Here is a 21,158-nt window from a genome sequence, read left to right on the forward strand (position 1 = left end):
AGTTATAACTGATACAAAGCAACTTCACTTATCTTTTTCATGGAACTATGTATAGCCTTGTTCTACCAGGCAAGAAGGAGTATTTTCGTGCTTGAATAAATTTCAGGCTATTATTCTTTAATTTACCATGTTAATTGTTTAGTAAGAGCTCTGAACTGTCCTAAATGAAGGATATGAAACTGTTAATTAAAAAAAAAAAAAAAAGAAAAAAGAAAAAAAAAAGAGGGAATATTCAAAGGGTCTGCAGGATTCTGCATTAGGCTGACCAATTCTTGCACATAATGAAAAATTCACCTGAAGTATTAGACTAGTTGGACTGTATTGCCAGCACAGAGATGTGAGAAAGCTTTCAAGGAGATGTGAGAAAACTTTCAAGGAGATTGTACTTTTCTGTTTGCTGTTCCATGTTCTCCATAAGTTTAGGTTTCCAAACAGAAATATTCTAGGGCTCCCTCTGAACTCAGCCAATGTCCTAACACCAACCATTAGACTCATACTGGAGCAATTAAAATGATCGTGGACTTCTATTTCACCTTCACCAAATGTTTTCTGAGTTCAGCAAGCAGCCTTCTTGGGACTGAAGTTCCCCTCCTGGCTGGTCTGCTTCCTCTGAGAGAGCAGCATGTCTGGAATGCTTCACAGCCACCCTCTTTTTCTTTTCAAACACCCTTTTGCTGTTTCCTGCACAAATCCTAGGACCAGAAAGCATGCACAGTTCTGCAAGTTCTGCAGGAACTACTGGGTAACTACACAGGTTAAGTCTGTTGCTGGTGGCAAAGTGGAGACTCACCTCCTGTGCTCCTCAGATTTTTTTAATCTATTATTTCTTATTTCAGACATTTTAAAAATGAAGTTTTCAAAATCAGTTTGTCAGTAAAATTTTCCTTGAAAGCCTAATTTTCCCTTATTAACTGGCATATACATTAATTTTATATTTAGATAAGATTTGAGGGTTTTTGAAATAAAATTCTGACATGTTTACCTATTCTATTTTTTCATTTTGGTTGCAAGTTTATACAACACTGGTTACTAACTTTGAAAGTTTATGCACTGCATATGCAAACTCTCATGCACATAAATTTTACACCTACCAGTTATAAAAACTACATATGCCTGGATGCATAAACTATGCAAGCATAAACATTTTCTGCTAGTACACAAACACTGTCAGCATCAGTTAAAGCCTTTTTCATCAGGAACTATGTTCTCCTGCCATACTATAAAAGAATTACTAGGCACCTGCACATTTACTTTATGTGCTATTTATGTGCAGCTATTGGGACAAAATGAAAATGTTCTAATTCTATGTTGCACATTTCTGTGACCATCTGAGCAGTCCAAGTGTGCCACCACTCAACTCAGCTTGTATGTATGCATGAAAAGAGATGACTGCACAAAATCTTCACTGTTCATTCAAGGTTACTATATAGATAGTATATAACACTAAAACCTGGAAATGAAAATGCCAGTTGACATGCTTCTCTGGTTTAGTCTCTCACCTGTATGCTTCCAGTACCAGAAATTATCAGGATGCCATAGATCTTGCAGGGCAACCTTGAGATAGCCTAAGAAAATCAAACTTCCACAACACTGCTTTCCTGAAGGACCTTTCTAGCACACTATTATGCCAAAATTTTGCAGATAATATTGCGATAGCCAAAGGGGCTATAATAGCCAATAGTAAAGAGGGATTTTACACACTGAAGCCTTTGGGATTTTAACAGTAAAGCCAATACCTCGGAGTAGCTAAGCAACATACTTGCCATGAAAACTCATGTACATCTTTTTTGATTTTTATCTCGTACATCATATATAATCCTTGATAATGTAGCACTGTCTCGACAATGATGTTTTTGCACATAAGTACATATTGGATTCTAATAATATTTGTCAGAAATATATACACATATGCATTTAAATCTCAATAGAACTTGCAGCCAAAATAACTTTTCCACATTTAAACACATATTATAAGCATACTTTAGGGTTTGCATTCTTAGCAGTATTACTGTCTACACTTCGTATGTATTCATATGTACATGAACTCCAATGCATTTTAAGAGCTAGTTAGTTGTTTGTAATACATGTTTAAATTCAAACAATTACTATATTCACACCAGACTTGGTACTATGGCTATGACTAAACTCAATGTTTCACAAATTTATTTAAATTAAACGGGCCAGTTTCACTTTATTTATCTTCTTCCTTGAATGCCACATGTTATGAAGTCTAATAAGGTCAGTCACTGCCTTCAAAATACAAGGAAAGGGACAAGTTTGGTCAGATAGATTAATGAAGGATAATATTTTAAACGAATTCAGAAATAAATGCCATTTTTAGAATATTTGAGTTGAAATAAAACTTGTCTGTCATTGACCAGATGGGAAGTTATCATGTTGTAATATACACCCGTTCTTGGCTCCTCAAGCCTCTTGCAAATTGAAATGTACAATGGTGTGACTCACTTGGAGGAAAAATAAAATATAGCAGACATTCCCTACAGCCATGAAGCTAGCACCAATAAATGCACTGAGAAGTTTTGTAACGTGCATATGGAGAGGCATATGTTCTCTCATCCTCGTAGCTCAGTACTAGTGAAAATAAGACTAGCCTCATAAAAAGTGACAAAAGGTGAAGTACATATAAATATCACACATATAAATGTTCAGTTTTGTACAGTAGGAGAAAAAACAACAACAACAACAACAAAAAAAAAAAAAACAAACCAAAAAAAAAAAAACACATTTGCAAAGGCTATGATTATGAACCCCAAATGAAGCAAAGAAAGAATCACAGTTACCACTATAGGAACTGTAATATAAATTATAATCAGTGATTATTTATTTTGGTAATCAACTATACAAACTGGGGGAAAAAGAAAACCTCAAATGATAAATTCAACATTTTATAAGGAAAGTTGAAGTCAGATAGATAAAACAGACTATAACCATACAAATATATGAGAACTAATGTAGAAAACCTGGTTAAGTAGTGAATCTGTAAAAAAAAAAATAAAAAATTAACAATTGTAAACAAAATTATTTCTAGGCGAACTTTCTCCTAGAAAGGTTAGAAAGAGCAATTATTTAATATTTATATTTATGACAGGCTAGAGTCTTCAAAATCCACTTAAAAATTAGGTGCCCACAGCTGGGAGCTGTACAATGGCCTCAGCTTTCAATTTTGGTAACTAATATATAAACTATATATATAACTAACTAATATATAAACTAATATATATATATTTATTAGCTATGGAAAGAAAAAGCATAAAACAATCTAGGAAAAAGTAGGATCCTCTAATTAATAGTTTTCTGCAATATGTAAACATAATATGTCTTGTTATTATTCTAAATGCAGTATTTCAAGAAAGAAAAACTTCCATGCCAAAAATATGGTGTAAAACCAATAACAAACTTATAACACCTTAGGACATGTTCCTTAAAAGTACTTAACATAATATTTTTTCATCCCCCCCCCCCCCCCTTTTTTTTTCTGAGCACCTGAAAGGTGTGCTGTTAAAAGAAGACATTAAGTATTTTACCAATATAGTTCACTCATTATCACAAAGACAGTACATATACATAGACTATTATCACACAGGCACACTGTGTGATATGTTTTCAGAGTTGTCCTTCCTTTTGGACTTCTCATTTTCCCAGAAAACAAACAAACAAAAACAAACAAATAAAAAATAAACAAACAGCACAAAAAATAAACAAACAAAAAACTATATTTAAAAACAAAACAAACAAACAAAAACACAAAAAACAAACAAACAACAACAAAAAAAAAACAACCAGCAACAGAGAAGATACTTCATTGGCTGGCGAGATGCATGCTTTCTCACCTTTCATTCAGAGAAAATAGGTCTGGAAAAGTTTTTTACTATTTATTCAAAATAAATATGCCCCAAACAACATCTACAAAATCATAATTCCACCTCAGAAAAGAGAACTCTTTAAGACTGAAATAGTATCAACATTTCCTTTAGATACTTTTATGCTGCAAAGTGTACTAACTTATGAAGCCCTCTTCCTAAATTCAGAATTCACACCATAATTTAAATTCTGAATAGTAGCCTTGGACTAGGGGATCAGAAAAATGACTTTTTTTCTACTGTGAGTCCTTAATGAAGGATACTTTTTCTAAGAAATAGAATGCATGCATTTTTAAGTGATCATGTAGTCATTCCCTCTCCTATACCCTCCCTTTCCTCTCCTTTCTCTCCATCCATGTGCGACTTACAAAACCATTGAAAAATTTCATTGAAACTTGATTCAGAGGTAGAGATCCCACATACACATTATCTTTCAAGCTTTAGAAAAACTTAAATGACTACTTTGAGCAGAGAAAAGCACAAAATCTGAATTCAATAGTTAATTCATTCTGTGGCATTTCAGTAGGCCAATCACACAACTTTGACTCAGTCACAGCATCTATTGTGTTATTAGAGACACCAGAAAAGGACATAACTACTGCTGACATGAAATTAAGGGTGAGGGGTGGAAAGAATGTTCTGCACAGTATGGGGTAAAATCATAGGGAAGATATTGTGATTAGGAAGATACAAGGTAGGAGGTCAAAAACTGACAGCATTTTGGACTTCAATAGGTCATCTCTCAAGTGTTAACATACTTCTATAAAAAATAAAAATACTTTATCAGAAAACAAACAAAAAAAAAACCTCGGAAACACAGCTTTTCATAAAAATGGAAAACGAAAATCTCTTGGGAAATAACTTTTGAAGAGGTGGAGGAGGTGAAGGGGTTAGGAGAGGATCTACACTGGTGTGGGAGTGCTTCAGGTTCAAAATTAGAAAGGGAATGACAGCACAGCTGGTAGCATATGTCTCATATGTAACTTGTCATTATATGCAGTGACACAGAAAAAGAAATTAAGCTTTTGCCTCTAATCATACAGTAATCTCCCAAAAAATCAACTACGATCAAGCAGCATATATTTGATGTGTTATTTATATATCAGACCCTTTTTTAACCAGCAATCAGAAACAGAAAGACATACATTCTTTATCTCCCCTTTAATTATAAGTCTTTGAGAACTGCACCTGTGCTGAACCACATTATTGTCAAGAGCTATATACTCTAATTAAAGCAAGAAAACCTTAAATACAATTCAAATATCAAACATAATGAATGCACGGGCAAAAAACTACACAGTACACTGCTTTCAATGTGACCTTTCTTATAAATTCTTAAGTTTGAAGACTAGGGGAATCTGTAACAAACATCCAAAAATGCTTCTATATTGTTTCATTAGAATATTAATTAAACATGTATCCAGATATAATCTTTTCCAAACTATTTGATTAATGTTGACTATCTGGTAGTTTTATTAAAATCAACTTTTGTTACTCACTTCATTAAGGAAGGAAAGGATGATGGTATGCAAAATAACCAGTGTAATGGGTGATAAAAGTCTTTGGAAATAACTTGAGGAAGATGTTCTCCAGAATTGTTCTGAAATGTCCTGAAAAGAAAAACAACAAACAAACAAATAAACAAAAACAAACCACATCTGAATCACATGGGACACTGAAAATCCTTTTGAATCAATAATACAAATATATATCAATAGAAGATGGAGAATCCATTATGATAACTAGCACTACATACATATGTGCATACATGTAACTGCAAATTTATTGATCTTATTTGATGCTACAAATGTCATTCTCATTCTATTTGCTTTCACTATTTGTAGCTCAGTATCTAGCACTTTCAGTAGAGTTAAAGCAATTGTCTTCATATATTTAGTCTCATATAGCAGATTTTTGAACTATATTTTAAAATGCATTGAATAAGCAAATTGCTCTTCAGCCATTTATTTCTATTGATCTTTTGTTTTTGCCCAACACATGCATCATATTATCAATATAGCAATATCATAAACATAAGTAAAATATCTTTTGAAATTATAGTGGTCATCTTTTGCATTAACATCCAAGTAGACATAGACTTTGGATGAAACTGGAAAAAAAATGAATCAGAAGCCTCAGATCTCCTTCACTGGCTTGTAAGATATAGACAGAATAGTGATGGAAATATCTGCTGTTTAAAAAAAGAAAAATAAAGACTGCTGAAGAATCAGATAAATTAGTTTTATGTCACTCCTTCTCCATTATTTCTCTTACCTAAAGGCTGTGAGAGGCAAAAATCACACTCAGCGAACTGATAACAAAAAGTAACTATTCTTATTTGTTACTGATGTCATTTGACTATAAAAACACCTATGTAATTGTAAGGACAGACATGATATAATTAATACTTGACTTAAATTATTATCTAAGATTATAAAATACAAGAATAAAAATTAATAAATGTATTAGTGTTTGTACAGAGTACTTCTGCAGAAGGGATGTCATCCCTTACATACGCCCTCCATTAATCATTACCAATTATCATTCTTTTTGCAACTCACTTTTTTACTTACTTGGCTGTGAATGTTTCATTTTACTAACTTGCCTTCTCTAAGTTTGTTCCTTTATGTATCATGGCTGGAATTTTCCAAGTTACGTTGTGGAACAATTGGTGGAGGTGACTTATTGAAACTAAAGATATGTCCACATCTTAAGAGAAGGTTCAACATTGAGGATACTTTCAGAGTGAGAAGTGGTAGATACTCAAGGAGTCTGTTCCACAATATTCCCCCTGACAACATAACCTGCAGCCTTAAATATTGGTAACACCAGGGTGGCTTAGTGTGTGGAGTCTAGGAGAAATAGTATGGAGGGTAGAGCAGAGTGAAGACACTGCAACCAAACTCTGTGCTCTCACTGCAGGGATGGGGAGCTTGATGGTACTATGGGACTGACAGACTGCATAGCCAGCCCTGAGCCAAACTGATCATAAAATCATGTCCTCTGGTGAACTTTATTTATTATAAGTTCACTGCAATGACAAAATACACCTCCATCCCAAAGGCTACATGCCTCCAAGGTATAACCACACCTCACTGAGCATGTGCTCTGAATTTCTCTGAGCCTGTAACTTGAAAGCAAAGGCAAGACAATTTTATACCAATCATAATGAAGAGCAATTCAAGCTCCACCTAAAAGCAGGAACATAGTGAAAAAAAGGCTCAAGAAAGGAAAAGCGTTAGATGGTTTTTAAAGTTGTTTAATGTTGTGAGACAACATCACAGACAAGTCAGGAGGACATCGCTGACTTTTGGGGTCAGCTGACATGCTGTACTTCTCTTCCCCCCCCCCTCCATTGGGATGCCTACTGGGTCAGATTTGAACCCTAGTGCTTCCCTAAGAAACCTAACATTCTTTATAGAGTTATTTCGTAAGCTAGCTTGTATGTAGCTGGTTGTGTTAGTCATATTCTTAGTATTTGCACGTGCTTTGCAGACAGCATCTTCATCATCAGCAATCTGTCCTCCTGTAGCTTCAGTAAACTACACCAGTGTAGTGGGTTTATGTGGCAAGGTTTTGGTAGCAGGGAGCCATAGGGGTGGTTTCTGTGAGAAAGATCTAGAAGCTGCCCCATGTTTGGGAAGGGCCCCATTGTTTTCCAGATCCGAGCCAATAAGCGATGTTGTTTTGCGCCTCTGTGAGAGCATATTTAAGACAGGGAAAAAACGCTGCGCCACACAGCAGCCGGGAGAGTCAAGGGAGTGAGAGAACAGCCTTGCACCAAGGTCAGTGTAGAAGGAGGGGGAGAGGTGCTCCAGGCGCCGGAGCAGAAGTCCCCTGCGGCCTGTGGTGAGGAGCATGGTGAAGCAGGATGTCCCCCTGCAGCCCATGGAGTACCACGGTGGAGCAGGGTCCCCCGCTGCAGCCCGTGGAGGAGACCACGGTGGAGCAGGTGGCCCTGCACCGACGGAGGCTGCCGCCTGTGGAAGACCCCTGCCGGAGCAGATTCCGGGCCGGACCTGTGGCCTGTGGAGAGGAGCCCACGCAGGAGCAGGTGACCTGGCAGGAGCTGCTGCCCGTAGGGGAGCCAGGTTGGAGCAGTTTTCTCCTGAGGGATGGACCCCGTGGTACGGACCCATATCTGGAGCAGTTCTGGAAGAGCTGCTGCCTGTGGGAAGCCCACGCCGGATCAGTTCATCAAGGACTGCATCCCGTGGGTGGGACCCCACAGCACAGGGGACGAGAGTGACCGATAAGGAGCGGCAGAGAAGAAGTGCTGTAGACTAACCATAACTCCCATTCCCCCGTTCCCCTGCGCCGCTCGGGGGGAGGAGATGGAAGAGGGTGGATGGGGGGAAGGTGCTTTTGTTTTTTTTTTCCCTTTGTTTTCTCACTTCTCTCGCTTGTTAGTTGTAGGCAATAAATCTTACTATCTCCTTATGCCGAGTCTGTTTTGCCCGTTACAATAATTATTGCGTGATTTTCTCGTCCTTATCTCAATCTTTGAGCCCTTTTCACATATTTTCTCCCCATTCCTCTTTGAGGAGGGGGAGTGAGAGAGCGGCTGTGGTGGAGCTCGGCTGCCCACTCGAGCAGAACCACGACAACCAGTTGCTAATCTGCTAAACTGAAGGTGTATTGTGCTATTTGTGCATTCGTGATTGTGGTAATTTGGTATATTGGATGCGACAGGACTTTAGTGCTGAATTGGGCATCACTCAGAATTCAAGCCCAGCCACCCCCAGCCACTCTGATATCTGAGGACAAGTTGAGATGCAAGGGGGTTTAAGTCCTGCCAAACTTCTTTATTCTTTAACACAGCATATGCAAGAAAGGTAACTACCTTTAAAAATGTCAGTTCTGGACTCTAGAATGGGCATTTTAGTATATTTGCTTTACTTTCTGGAGAGATTCAGTTTTATTCCTGATTTTCAGTAAGAATTCTTTCTGTTGCAGTAAGAGTTGAAGGACACTTAAAATATCTAAGGAAGAAAGATGAGGTTTTTCTCAGGACAGGGGAATCTTTTTATATCGCATAAAAAAGTCACTGTCACAATATAGAAACAGTGTGAGTAGATTTAAACACTTAAAACTGGAGATAGAATTGGAATCCAATTGGAATCCAATTGGAATACAGTCTCAATGATTTCTTTACCTAAAATGTAAAATGTCCTTTTTCTTATAGGGTGCTATATCATGGTGGCATTGGCAGTATTTGTGTTTTGTCATTTTATTATTTCAAATTACTTTAAAACTTTTTTTCTTTTTTATTTTCACAGTTGTATATCGGTAATTTAGAAGTACAGCTACAATGTCTATAAGGTCACTGTTTGCTTATATGACTGCAGATGAAAGAAAATTATACTGTGCTTAAGGAAGACAGGTGTAGAGCTTCTGAACTCCTCCAAAAGAAAGGGTAATTTATTTGGAAATTACTTTACTGATCAAACAAAGCTAGTAGAAACAATGTATTACAGGCTTTTAGAATGATCTTAGGTAAGCAATATCTGACCAGAATGGTAAGCATATTGTAAATTTATACTCTTTGTGAATTCATGAAAAATTAAAGCAGAGATCATAATGTAGATAAAAGGAGTACTTAAACAGAAAAAATAATTATTTTAAAAACAGTAACTTCAACAGTCTGAGAAAATTCAAGGAAAAAAAAAAACTTATTGTCTCTCATCCCCTGAGATATTTCTCTTAATATAGGAAAGGACAGAGCCAACTTCCTACAAGAAAGAAGATAGGTACAGATTGGGCGGCTGTGAAAGAAAAATAAATAAATAAATAAATAAATAAACAAGTTTTAGAGATTTCTGGCTAATGCAGGTTGTTAAATAAGGTGTCTTAGCTGTCTCCTGATGACAAGCACAGGGCATACATTTGGCCTCTAAGACTTAGAGCAAAACCTCTTTGCAAATTTTGAAACTGACATGGAGAAAATGTGATGGTTTTAAAAATTATTTAAATTTTACTGCCTTCAAATACTAGAAAAAGTGAAGTGTCTAATGATAATAAAATGGTGACAGCAGTACTCAGTGTCCATTGCTCGTTATGTAATTTTTACCAGAACATAAGGCAAAACCAGCCCTCTGCCAGACAGTTTAATTCAACTACTCTTCTGACAGAAGTATAATAATAGGTAGTAGGAAATTTGTTTTGACTACAAGATATGTTAAAGCAGCTGCTTATAGTCTCAAAGCAGTGGATAGCATCTGTGAAAGTATTTAATACCACAGCAAGATTCCAAGTTACAGGAGTTTTATTCTTCTGTAGAGTATGACAAGGTGAGAGTTGATCTGGTAAACATCAGTGCAGGTGTGAAATAATGAAATGCCAACAAGATGTATCCTAATGGTATTTCCTTGTAGACTTTGAAAAATTTAGCTCTTTATATGGAAGAAACATGACTAACAAGTGAGTCATAAATTAGGGTTAAGAGAAATATCTTTTTTTTTTTTTTTTTTTTTTTTTAGTTTTTACCCAATAGATGGCAATTTTACCAATAAAAATTCTATTTATTTATTTAAATTCTATTTATTCTATATTCTCTAAATTCTTCTCTCAGAATTCAAGTTATTGGCCTCATTTCTTGTTGAGAAAACAAGACATAGTAATTTGTATTACAAAATCATGAAAAGCTGCATCCACCTTACTCTTTATGATCTCCACTAAAAGAAAGATTATGATATCCTACTCAGTACAAAAGACTAACAACTATAATATGTGTAATAATATATAACACATTCTACAAACAGCTGGCAGAAGTCGCACAATCACCAGCACTTGTTCTCATGGGGGACTTTAACTTCCCAGACATATGCTGGAAATACAATACAGCCCCAAGGAAGCAGTCCAGGAGGTTCATGGAAGACATCTTCCTAACTCAGCTGTTAATGAGCCTACCAGAAGAGGTGCCCCTCTAGACCTGCTGTTCATGAACAGAGAAGGAGGGAGCTGTCTTGGTTGACCATGACATGGTGGAGTTCTCTATTCTTGGTGAAATCAGGAGGGGGGTCAGTAACACTGCTACCTTGGACTTTCAGAGGGCAGATTTTGAATTGTTCAGGACACAGGTATGGAGGGTCCCTTGGGAGTCAGTCCTCCAGGGCAGAAGGGTCCAGGAAAGCTACATACTCCTCAAGAAGGAGGGGCTCCTTCACGGCGCTCCTTCAAGGCACAGGAGCAGGCCGTCCCTGTGTGCTGTAAGATGAGCCATCAGGGAAGAAAATGGGTGTGGCTGAACAGGGAACATTTTCTGAGTGTTCAGGAGAAAAAGAGAGTTTATGTCTGGTGGAAGAAGGGGCAGAAACTCGGGGAGAGTAGAAGGAGGTTCCCAGCATATGCAGAGGGAAAAAATCAGGAAGGCTAAAGCCCAGCACGAGCTGAACCTGACCACTATGGCTAAGGACAACAAGAAAGAAATGTTTTTACAAATATATTGGCAGTAAGAGGAAGGCCAAGGAGAATCTCCATCCTTTACTGGACGTGGGGGGGAACATGACTACTGAGGATAAGGAAAAGGCAGAGGTTCTTAATGCCTTCTTTGCATCTGTCTTTACTAGTCAGGCCAATTATCCTTGGGGTACTCAGCCTCCTGACCTGGAAGTCTGGGATGAGGAACAGAAAAAAAAAACACACTTCAGGTGTAAACAGAGACCTGCTGCTCCACTTGGACTGTCACACATCCATGGGGACAGGATGGGATCCACCTGAGGGTGCTGAGGGAGGTGGTGGATGTGATTACTGGGCCGCTTTCCATCATCTATCAAGCAGTCATGGTCATCCAGGGAGGTCCCAGATGACTGGAGACTTGCCAATGTGACTCCCATATATAAGAAGGGCTACAAGAAGGACCCGGAGAACTACAGACCTGTCAACCTGACCTCGGTGCCAGGAATGGTGATGGAACAGGTCATCTTGAATGCAATCACACAGCATATGTGGGACAACAAGGGGATCAGGCCCAGCCAGCATGGGTTCACGAAAGGCTAGTTCTACCTGACCAACCTCATCTCCTTCTATGACCAGGTCACCTGCCTGGTGGATGAGGGAAAGGCTGGTGATGTAGTCTACATCAAAAAGGACAAAAAAAAAATAAAACAAAACAAAATAAAACAAAACAAAATAAAACAAAACAAAATAAAAACATGGAAGAGGACAAAAGTCCTCTTTTTTCAGAGATTCGGGTCAGCAGCAAGAAAGCAGTAACACCTAGGTTTTGAGGGCACATTCAGGAGGACATTTGTTAAACTGCTTCCTCGAAACTTGCACAGAACTGAACAGTCAAAATGCATCTTTGTGGATAACACGAAATTGGATGGAGTAGGTATGTGAGTTAACAAACAGCAAAGCGATGAATCAAAGATGAGAGGACCAGCAGAAAAATCATGGAGTTCGCTGAGGTAAAGTGCATCTTTACTAATGTAATAATGAGGTAAAGTGCTCCAGCAACAGAACAATAATAGGCTGGGAACTGATTACCAACCTTACAGAAGAACCTGGGTATTATGGCCTGTATGGTGTTGAATATGAGGCCACAGTGTAGTCTCATTAAAAATAGCACAAGCCATACACTGGGCTGCATTAGGAGGAGTATGGTGAGCAACCTAAAGACCTTAATTCTCTTCATCTACTTGACATCAGTTAAGACAGATGAAAGAGGTAGATGATGTCATTGTGAGACCTCTCTCAATTATTTTTTAAGGATCTTGGGAATATGGAGAGGTCCCACTTGACTAGAAGATGGCAAATATTGTCCCAGTTTTCAAGAAAGGCAAGAAAGAAGACCCTGGAAATTACAGGCCTGTCAGTCTCACTTTAGTGCATAGTAAAATTAAAGATCATTCTGGGAGTTACTGAGTAAACACTTGAAAGACAATGCACATTGGTGATAGCCAACACCAGTTCACAAGAGGTGCCATTGTGCTTAACTAACTTAATTTCCTTTAACGACAAAGTTACCCATCTAGTCGACCAAGGGAATAGATGTGATCTTTTGGATTTCAGCACAGCTTTCAATACCATCTCTCACACGTATTCTTCTGCAAAAATGTTCAGCACAGTTAGACAAATACATAATTGAAGAATTGGCTGACAGGTTGGGCTCAAAGAGCAATGGGATTACAGCAGCCTGGCAGCTGGTCACTGGTAGGACTCCCCAGGGATCCATTTTGGTGCCAGTTCTCTTCAATGTTCAATGTTTTTATAAATGATCTGGATGCAGGACTCATATGCAAACTAAGTTTGCAGATGACACTAAATTAGGATGAGCTGTTAACTCACTTGAGGGTGTAAAGGCCTTGCACTGAGATCACAGAATCATAGAATATCCTGCGTGTGAAGGGACCCACAAGTATCATCAAGTCCAACTACTGGTTCTACCCCAGACAACCCAAAATCAAACCATATTTCTGAGAGCATTCTCCAAATTCTTCTTGAACTCTGACAGGCTTGGCATCATGACCACTGAGAGAAGAGATTGGTGCCTACCCCTCCACTCTCCCTTGTGAGGAAGCTGTGGTCCAACATGAAGCAGCCCCTCAGGCTTCTCTAGGCTGAAAAAAGCGAGTGACTTCAGACACTACTCATACATCTTGCCTTCTAGACCTTTCACCATCTTTGTAGCCCTCCTTTGGACAATCTCTAATAGTTTTATGTCCATATACTGTAGTACCCAAAACTGCACACAGTACTCGAGGTGAGGCCACACCAGTGCAGAGCAGAGCAGGACAATCACTTCACTCAGCCATGCTGTGTCCGATACACACCAGGATTTGATTGGCCCTTTTGGCTGCTAGGACACATGGTTGACTCATGTTCAACTTGCCTTTGACCATAACCCCTAGATCAGTTCTGTGGGGCTGCTCTAAAGCCTCTCAACCCTAGTCTGTATGTACAACCAGGGTTGTCCCCATCCCAGGTACAGAATCCTCCCCTTGTTCTTATTAAATTTTATGTGGTTGCCCAGACCTCTAATTTGTCAAGATCTCTTTGCAAGGCATCTGTATTCCCAAGGGAGTCAATGGGTCCTCCCAGTTTAGATCCTGATCTTTATGTCTCACTAGAAGTGCTCAAGGCCAGGATGGATGGAGCTTTGACTAACATGACTTAGCTTAAGGCATCCCACTCCGTAGCATAGTAGGCCCCTTCCATCCCAAGCATTCTGTGACTATACTGAAGTCTCTTCAGAAAAGCCAGACAAGGGTGGAGAAAAACGAAACAAAAAAGAGTGAGGGCTAAAAACTGATGATGGCCCAAGATTCACAGGTGAATCTTGCACACTATTCATACAGAAAATACACTAAGTGACAGCAGGAAGCACGAGGTCTGTTCTGAGAATTAGGAAAGAGAAACCATCGGCCAGAATGAGTTCATTTAAATTAAGTATATTATTAATTTTTCAGCAACCCCAATATTTTTGCTGCATTTGAACTGCATAATAAAGATATTTGAGTAATTCTAATTCCCTGGAAGTAACAGCCAATGCCACATCTCTAGTAAGTTGGAAATTAGCCAGTCCTATTATTAGTAAACTCCTGAAACACAACGGTCTCTCATTAGCACTTTTATGATTACACAGAACTTTCTTAAGCAGTCTAAAGTTTAATTTAAAACTAACCCCAGCAGGGAAATCTTGTGGTACAGATAGAGAGCATGATAGATTTAATAGCAAAATCTTTACTTCACTTTCAGTTAATTTTACTGAAGTTTTCCAAGGTATAGAATGAACATAACAGATGGAAATTTTGATTATACAGCTGTAATTCTAAAGACAACTGATGAAGGATTAATATTCCCTTAAAATCATGCATAACCTCTAAATTTGTTATTGATAGATTCTTAATGTGATGAACTATGTATAGCTCAGTTACTAACGAACTTAGAAATTCAACATAAAATTTGGTATATGAAAGCAGTTGGATATAGTTATTTGAGAAACTAATCTGGTAAACCTGTCTTTTCTTTGTAATCTGAAATATAATTAGTGGGTTAGGTTACCTGACAAATATTGGTTCTAATGAAACATGCAGTATAAAAGAACTGTTTTGATATAGAGTCTCATAGGCTTTTGAAAACAAAAGTGCTGAATACACAGTTCATAAAATGTATCCCTTTTAACTCAGAGAAAAACCATGCATCATCTCTCTAACAATGCTTTTCAGTTTTAATGTTATTTTTATTAACATAGAACAAAATATGACATTTTTTATATTCTTCTTAAGCAAAATTTGTCAGCTTTGCTTGCAATTTGCAGAGGACTTTGTAAAAATGCTACATCCTGTACATGTCAAGTTTTTGATATTTAGAAAACCAAATTAGTATCCTGAAACTTAGATGCGTAAGTATGAATCACAGAATCACAGAATTGTCTAGGTTGGAAGAGACCTCAAGATCATCAAGTCCAACCTCTAACACTAACAAGTCCTCCACTAAACCATATCGCTAAGTTCAACATCTAAATGTCTTTTAAAGATCTCCAGGGATGGTGACTCCACCATTTCCCTGGGCAGCCCATTCCAATGCCTCACAACCCGCTCAGTAAAGAAGTTCTTCCCAATATCCTAATAACATTCCTAATAACATTCTAGTTTACCTTGAAGAGGTTAATCCAAAGCTAATAAAATCCCTGTAGATTGATCTTTAAGCAAGATCATAAAGATGAGTTAAAGATCAAATCAAGAAATATTCAAAGGTTATCAAATTGTTTCAACAACATGCATTGCATTTGTATTTTAACACAACTGTTTATCTTGAGAATACATCAATGTAAGTTCAATAACCTATCTTATCTCATATTGAATGTTTATTTCATACTCACTCATACAAATTCTTCAGTGGTGAAGTTAAAATAGCTAGCACAGAGAGCAGATTATTGCAGTGGGTATGTATTTTATAGATCTTGAGATCTCTATCTTCACGTGGATTCAGAAATTCCTGTACTGAACTGCAAACTGACCACAGCATGTTCTCAGTGGATATCAAAATTGCTGCAATATCTATTCTGTAGGAAAGAAAAAGGGAAAATAGTATTACATAGGACATTAGGATAGTGGTAAACTTCAATTAAAGAGTTCTCCTCTAACAACAAAAAATACCTAAATTATAGCATTGGCTTGAAATTTCATCTTTCATCAGTCCGTACTGTAGAAATTCTGAAGCTATTATGGTGCAAATATGCAGCTCTGTCACAGAAAATCCATTACTGACACTAGTCAACAGAAGAATAGCAAAATACCAAAATGTCCTCTTTAAAAGGACAATGCCACTAGATGGGAACAACTTAACTTCTACACTACATTCAAATAAATTTAATTTAGTTTTCCTTATGATAACACTAGATTGTATATACTATTTTCAAATTCTACTAGAGTTAAAAATTAGTAAGTGAACTAAATCTTCAGTTTGCAGAACTTCAACTTCCAGGCAATACATTATGATGCGGAATATTTCTGAGTCAGTAATCAGTTACTTTGATATTGAATAGCAGAGTATCATGGGTAATTGGCCTAAATAATAGCAAAAGCCCAAACTACAACAACAAAATTTCACAAGAGGATGCTGACATACAAGAGATAGTAAGAGATAGATGGATAACACAAAATATATGGCAGGCGTGAAGTAGGACTTCAAGAAGCACCTAAGTGCCTAAAAGCTGATGGGTATGTATATGATCATCTACATTTTAAAGATTCCTCTTATTTTTCAAAAGCCTATGCAACCAGATGTGAAGTGGCATTTGGCAATATTATAGATTTCTAACATCTCAAGAACCATTGAGAGAAAATAAGCCCCTAAAGCACAGTATATGTGTATATGTGTGTGTATATACATATATAGATAGATAGAAAACCAGTGATAGAATGTATTAATTAATATTCATTATAATTTGCTTTTTCATTTGCATACAACTGGATAACTCAATTCATTTAGTGAAAAATTCATGAATTACCTTATGCAAAACAACTTATCTTCAAAAAAGACAATGCAAAAAATACAGTTTTGTTCATTATTTTGAAGCAAATGATTATTTCTACGTTTAAAGAATACAGTGTTAATACACATTCTTATATGTCTGAGATATTTTTTTCCAACAAATTTTCCCCCCAAACTTGCATGAAATTATTTTCTCTATACCTGAAAATAAAGAAAGACCTAGAACTGAAATTAAGGCAGAAATAAAGCATGTAAACATTGGAATACCCTGAATAACAGGTTATGTTTTTGTTTTTGTTTTTTTTTTTTCCCAGCTATATCAAGAACATGAGCTTGTACAAATTACTTAAACTTTCCATGACACTGTTTTCCTCTTCACAGTAAATGCTTAGCTCACTAATCACATAGAACATCTCTGCTGAATGTTTTCCATCTCCTACAAATGACAACCTCTTTAGTTTTTCACTCACAAAGCTACCGTGGAGTATATCACTTTCAACATTTTAACATGGACACATATATTCATGTAGTAAAGAGTAGCAAAGAGCAGGATGACAAATACACCGATTTATTCAATCAAACAAAAAAAAAAGTGAAAGGACAGAGATAGGATGAACTTCCACCTCAAAACACCTGTTTTAATATTTATTAAAAAGAGCCTCTGGGAAAAAGAATCCCAGCAAGGAGAACTTCCAACTTCCTGTTTCCTAAAATGACAGGGGAAGGAACAGCCTTCTGTACTGCTGTCTTTAATGGTAAATATTTTGATGTGACCCAGTAGGTCTTCCACTTGAAAAGGTGTATGAAGAAAATAGAACACATGGAGTTTTCTTCGTGAATAAATGGTTTGATTTCTTAGGATGCCAATTCTTTTCACATTTTTTGGTTACAACTCCACTCTTCATCAAGAAACTTTCAAAAAGTCAAGCAATTTATATCACAATTTCATAAATATTTCTTTGATTCTGCCTTCTTCAGTATACAACTACCAAATATTCTTAAATATACAAAATATATTGGATTAAAATGACCCTGAAAATATTTGTTGTGTTTATATTCCCTCCCACCCCCTCATGTATATTAACAATTGACTTGAACTAAAGCAATGTATAGCAGAAAACAAAGATTCATGTATTTTACCCATAAAAAGTGTATGTTAAATATAAAACTGTTACCTGATTTGTGGGGTTCTCTTGTAACTGGGGCATGCCTGCATATATCTGGAGGACAGCACAGCCAAAGATTGCTCTAGCACATCCATAAGAATCTCCTGGGCTAACTTGGGAGGTAGAATGGTGCATAGGTCATGATGAAGAGCACAGCAGAAATAATGCCACATCTGGACAGAGAATGAGCATCTTTCCCCCTAGCAAAACCACCACACAGTAAATAATAGAAAAACACCTTCCAAAATGTCAATTTAGTTTCTGCGAGTCTAATTAATTCAACCTGAAAGGAAATAACTGAAGAATTTCAAGCACATGATGATCAAAAAATGGTCCTTGACAAGATGAGAAATATCTTTATTAGCAAAAAAACACTTGCTCCATTTCAGTTACAAAACCAGAATTCTGCCACCAAACTAAAGCATGTGCATTTGCCCTTCTATATCCTTAACTAACCTACTCTCAAAACCTGTAGTGTTTTAAGTCCAATTTAAAAACATATTCTATAGGCACTAAATAGTCGTATGAATTTGATACACGAGTTTCTTTATTATCAACAGAAAATAGTTACTTAAATAAAAAATAGTTACTTAAATAAAAAACAGTTACTTTAAGCTTGTGTATTTCCCCACATTCATAATTATGACATAATATAACCATGATGACAAACTTTTTGGTTATGCATAGTGAGGGCACAGTAAGAACAGGGTTTAAACAAAACAAAACAAAACAAAAGAAACAAACAAAAAAAAAGAGCAATTAAATTATTAATACGAGGTACAAAATGTATATGTATATATTTTCATCTGATAATGGCAACTGATTTTAACAAAATATTTTCTGGAAAGGAAAACTGCTATTAATATTTCATTATCTATGCAGAACCACTCCAAAAACAGAGAAAAATATAAAACAGTCAAAATCATAGTAGCCAATTCATAATATATTTATGAAGAACAAATTTTAATTCAAATTCAAATATTTCAACTAAGAAAATATTCAGAAAATAGCACTAGAATGAAGCTGAATCAACAAAAAAAGTCCTGAACCTTCACCTCCCACATTCCAATGGAGCTGCGAAATATTTTAAGATTTTTTAAATATTTCTGCATTATCAGATATAGAAAAAAAAAAAAAAAAAAAAAAAAAAAAAAACCATGATTTTTAAAACACTCTAAGAGTTTGATAGACATTTTTCCCTAAAGAAAATAATCTAGCTTCTTTTTAAATACACCGTGTAAGCAGATTGTTGGAAGTTGTTATTATTCCATGTTTCTCTGCCATCATATTTGAAGTTTAATTTATATTAAAAAGCAGCAAATTATGACAAAGTACTGGAGTACCTAACTTATGACCATTGCCCTACTCATTACATTTCTGATTGACATAGGCATCTCTAACATCTCATTAAAGGGGAGGAAAAAGAAGAAGAAAAATAAAAAGAAAGAAAAATCATCAAAACTACCAATTTTCCCATTTTCACTAATACAGAAAAGAAAAATGTAATACAGGCAAGTTTCAAAGATAAATTATATGCCTAGTTTTCTTCACATGCAGAGCCAGTGAAGTTTTAGAACAGGTTCAAGCATGATCCAACAAAACCAGTCTTTCTGATACTTCATACAGTTAAGCACTAGACATGTGTTTGCACACAGGTAAAATAGGATCAATATAGATCAAAAAAGGATCAGAACATACAGAAGTCAGATTAAAATAACTTCTCATTTTTCTTATGTGAAACAATCTTTAAATATTATCACAGGATATAATGAAACATCATTATAAGAAAGTACTAGTTTAATTCATAACTCTACTCATAACTTCATAAGTTTGCATAACTCAGAACTTAATAATACATTTACGTAAGTGTGGATTTCTTAGATATAATATCAAGACTACTTGAGATATATTTGAGATATATTCTGGCAGAATTTATCCAGAAAAAAAAAAAAAAAAAAAAAAAAGCCCTAACCTCATCTTATAGACACTAACACTTCCGATAGTTTGCAAAAACTTTTCTACTTGTATAGAACAAACATAGCAGCTACAAAATAATTAATCTGAATCCCTAATGGAAACTAATTCATTTTCATCATATCTTTGACATATAAAACTAAATCTAAAAAATTACAAAAAAACATGAACACTTAACAACCAGATTTATGATTTATAATTCTAACTGAACTTAATGATGTAGGGTATTTATTTATAATAAGTAATTGAATGTCAGCTAGTTTTATTTTTTAACTATAAACACGAATGACTTAATTTTCTTTGCGTTATTTAATTGAAGGTGGTAAATTGAATAATACTTTTTTATAACTTTGTACCACCACTGCAGAAGCAACAGAGTCTCACTGAAGATTTAAAAGGGCTTCATTCCCCTTTTCTGACCTGTTTGCTGTCATTTCTAGACAATTCCACTGGTAAACATCTGCTATTTTTGCAGACTTCATATAAGGCTCACAGATGTGAGCTTTTATTTAGCTTATATATCAGGAAACAAGCAGCTGTGCTTTATTACATAAACCATGTTCAAATATTATCTTTGAACAGACAATTCTTTATTCTTTGTCTATTAGAAAACATAAGTTCCTAAAGCTACAGCAGATGTCTATTACACTAAAAGCTTCGTTCCAAAATATAATCTGGAGAGTTGGCCCAGTGGCACAGTGGGTGTTCAGTGCACTCCATCAAAGAGATACTGAACCCTGAGAGTTTCATTCCCTGGCAGCTTAGACTAAGTGCTCTATGCTCAGTTCAGATCTCACATTACCAAAAAATCACTATATATATCTTTAAAAATCACTTCTTAACTTTTTAAAAAATATATGATAAAATCACTGTCACCTCACAGTGATTAGAATCTGTGTGTTTAGTCTCTAATTATAACAGTTCTTTTGGCTTTGCTTTTAATTCCAGTTACTGTTTAATGGACTAGGTGCATGTCAGAATGAGGACAAATGATCTGGTACTGAAGTGGTTATAAGAGTGCAAATCTATTTAAAAAAGCATTCTTATTTTAACAATGTAGAAAAGAAATAATGCTTTGTTTTATAGATAGTAATAACCATTTGCTACCAATGTTCTTCTCCTCAGATGTTACTGTTGTACAAATAAATACAGAATTGGATATGGAAACTGCAGCTCTTCATAATCAAACACAGACACT

The 21,158-nt window shown here is 36.1% G+C and overlaps 1 protein-coding gene across 6 annotated transcripts in view; it reads right to left on the reverse strand.

The window, feature by feature from the left end:
• Positions 1-21,158, reverse strand: part of KIAA0825 — a gene marked incomplete at its 5' end in the record, with an annotated part of 250,673 nt that overhangs the window by 138,767 nt on the left and 90,748 nt on the right. For all 6 annotated transcript variants that reach the window (XM_084504191.1, XM_084504188.1, XM_084504190.1 and 3 more), the window contains 3 exons: positions 5,381-5,491; positions 15,706-15,888; positions 17,996-18,186. In XM_084504191.1, the coding sequence (XP_084360317.1) occupies positions 5,381-5,491; positions 15,706-15,888; positions 17,996-18,186 (485 nt within the window). The remainder of the gene's footprint in view (positions 1-5,380; positions 5,492-15,705; positions 15,889-17,995; positions 18,187-21,158) is intronic.

Source organism: Aythya ferina (assembly GCF_964211825.1).
Source record: "Aythya ferina genome assembly, chromosome: Z".
Classification (NCBI taxonomy): Eukaryota; Metazoa; Chordata; class Aves; order Anseriformes; family Anatidae; genus Aythya; species Aythya ferina.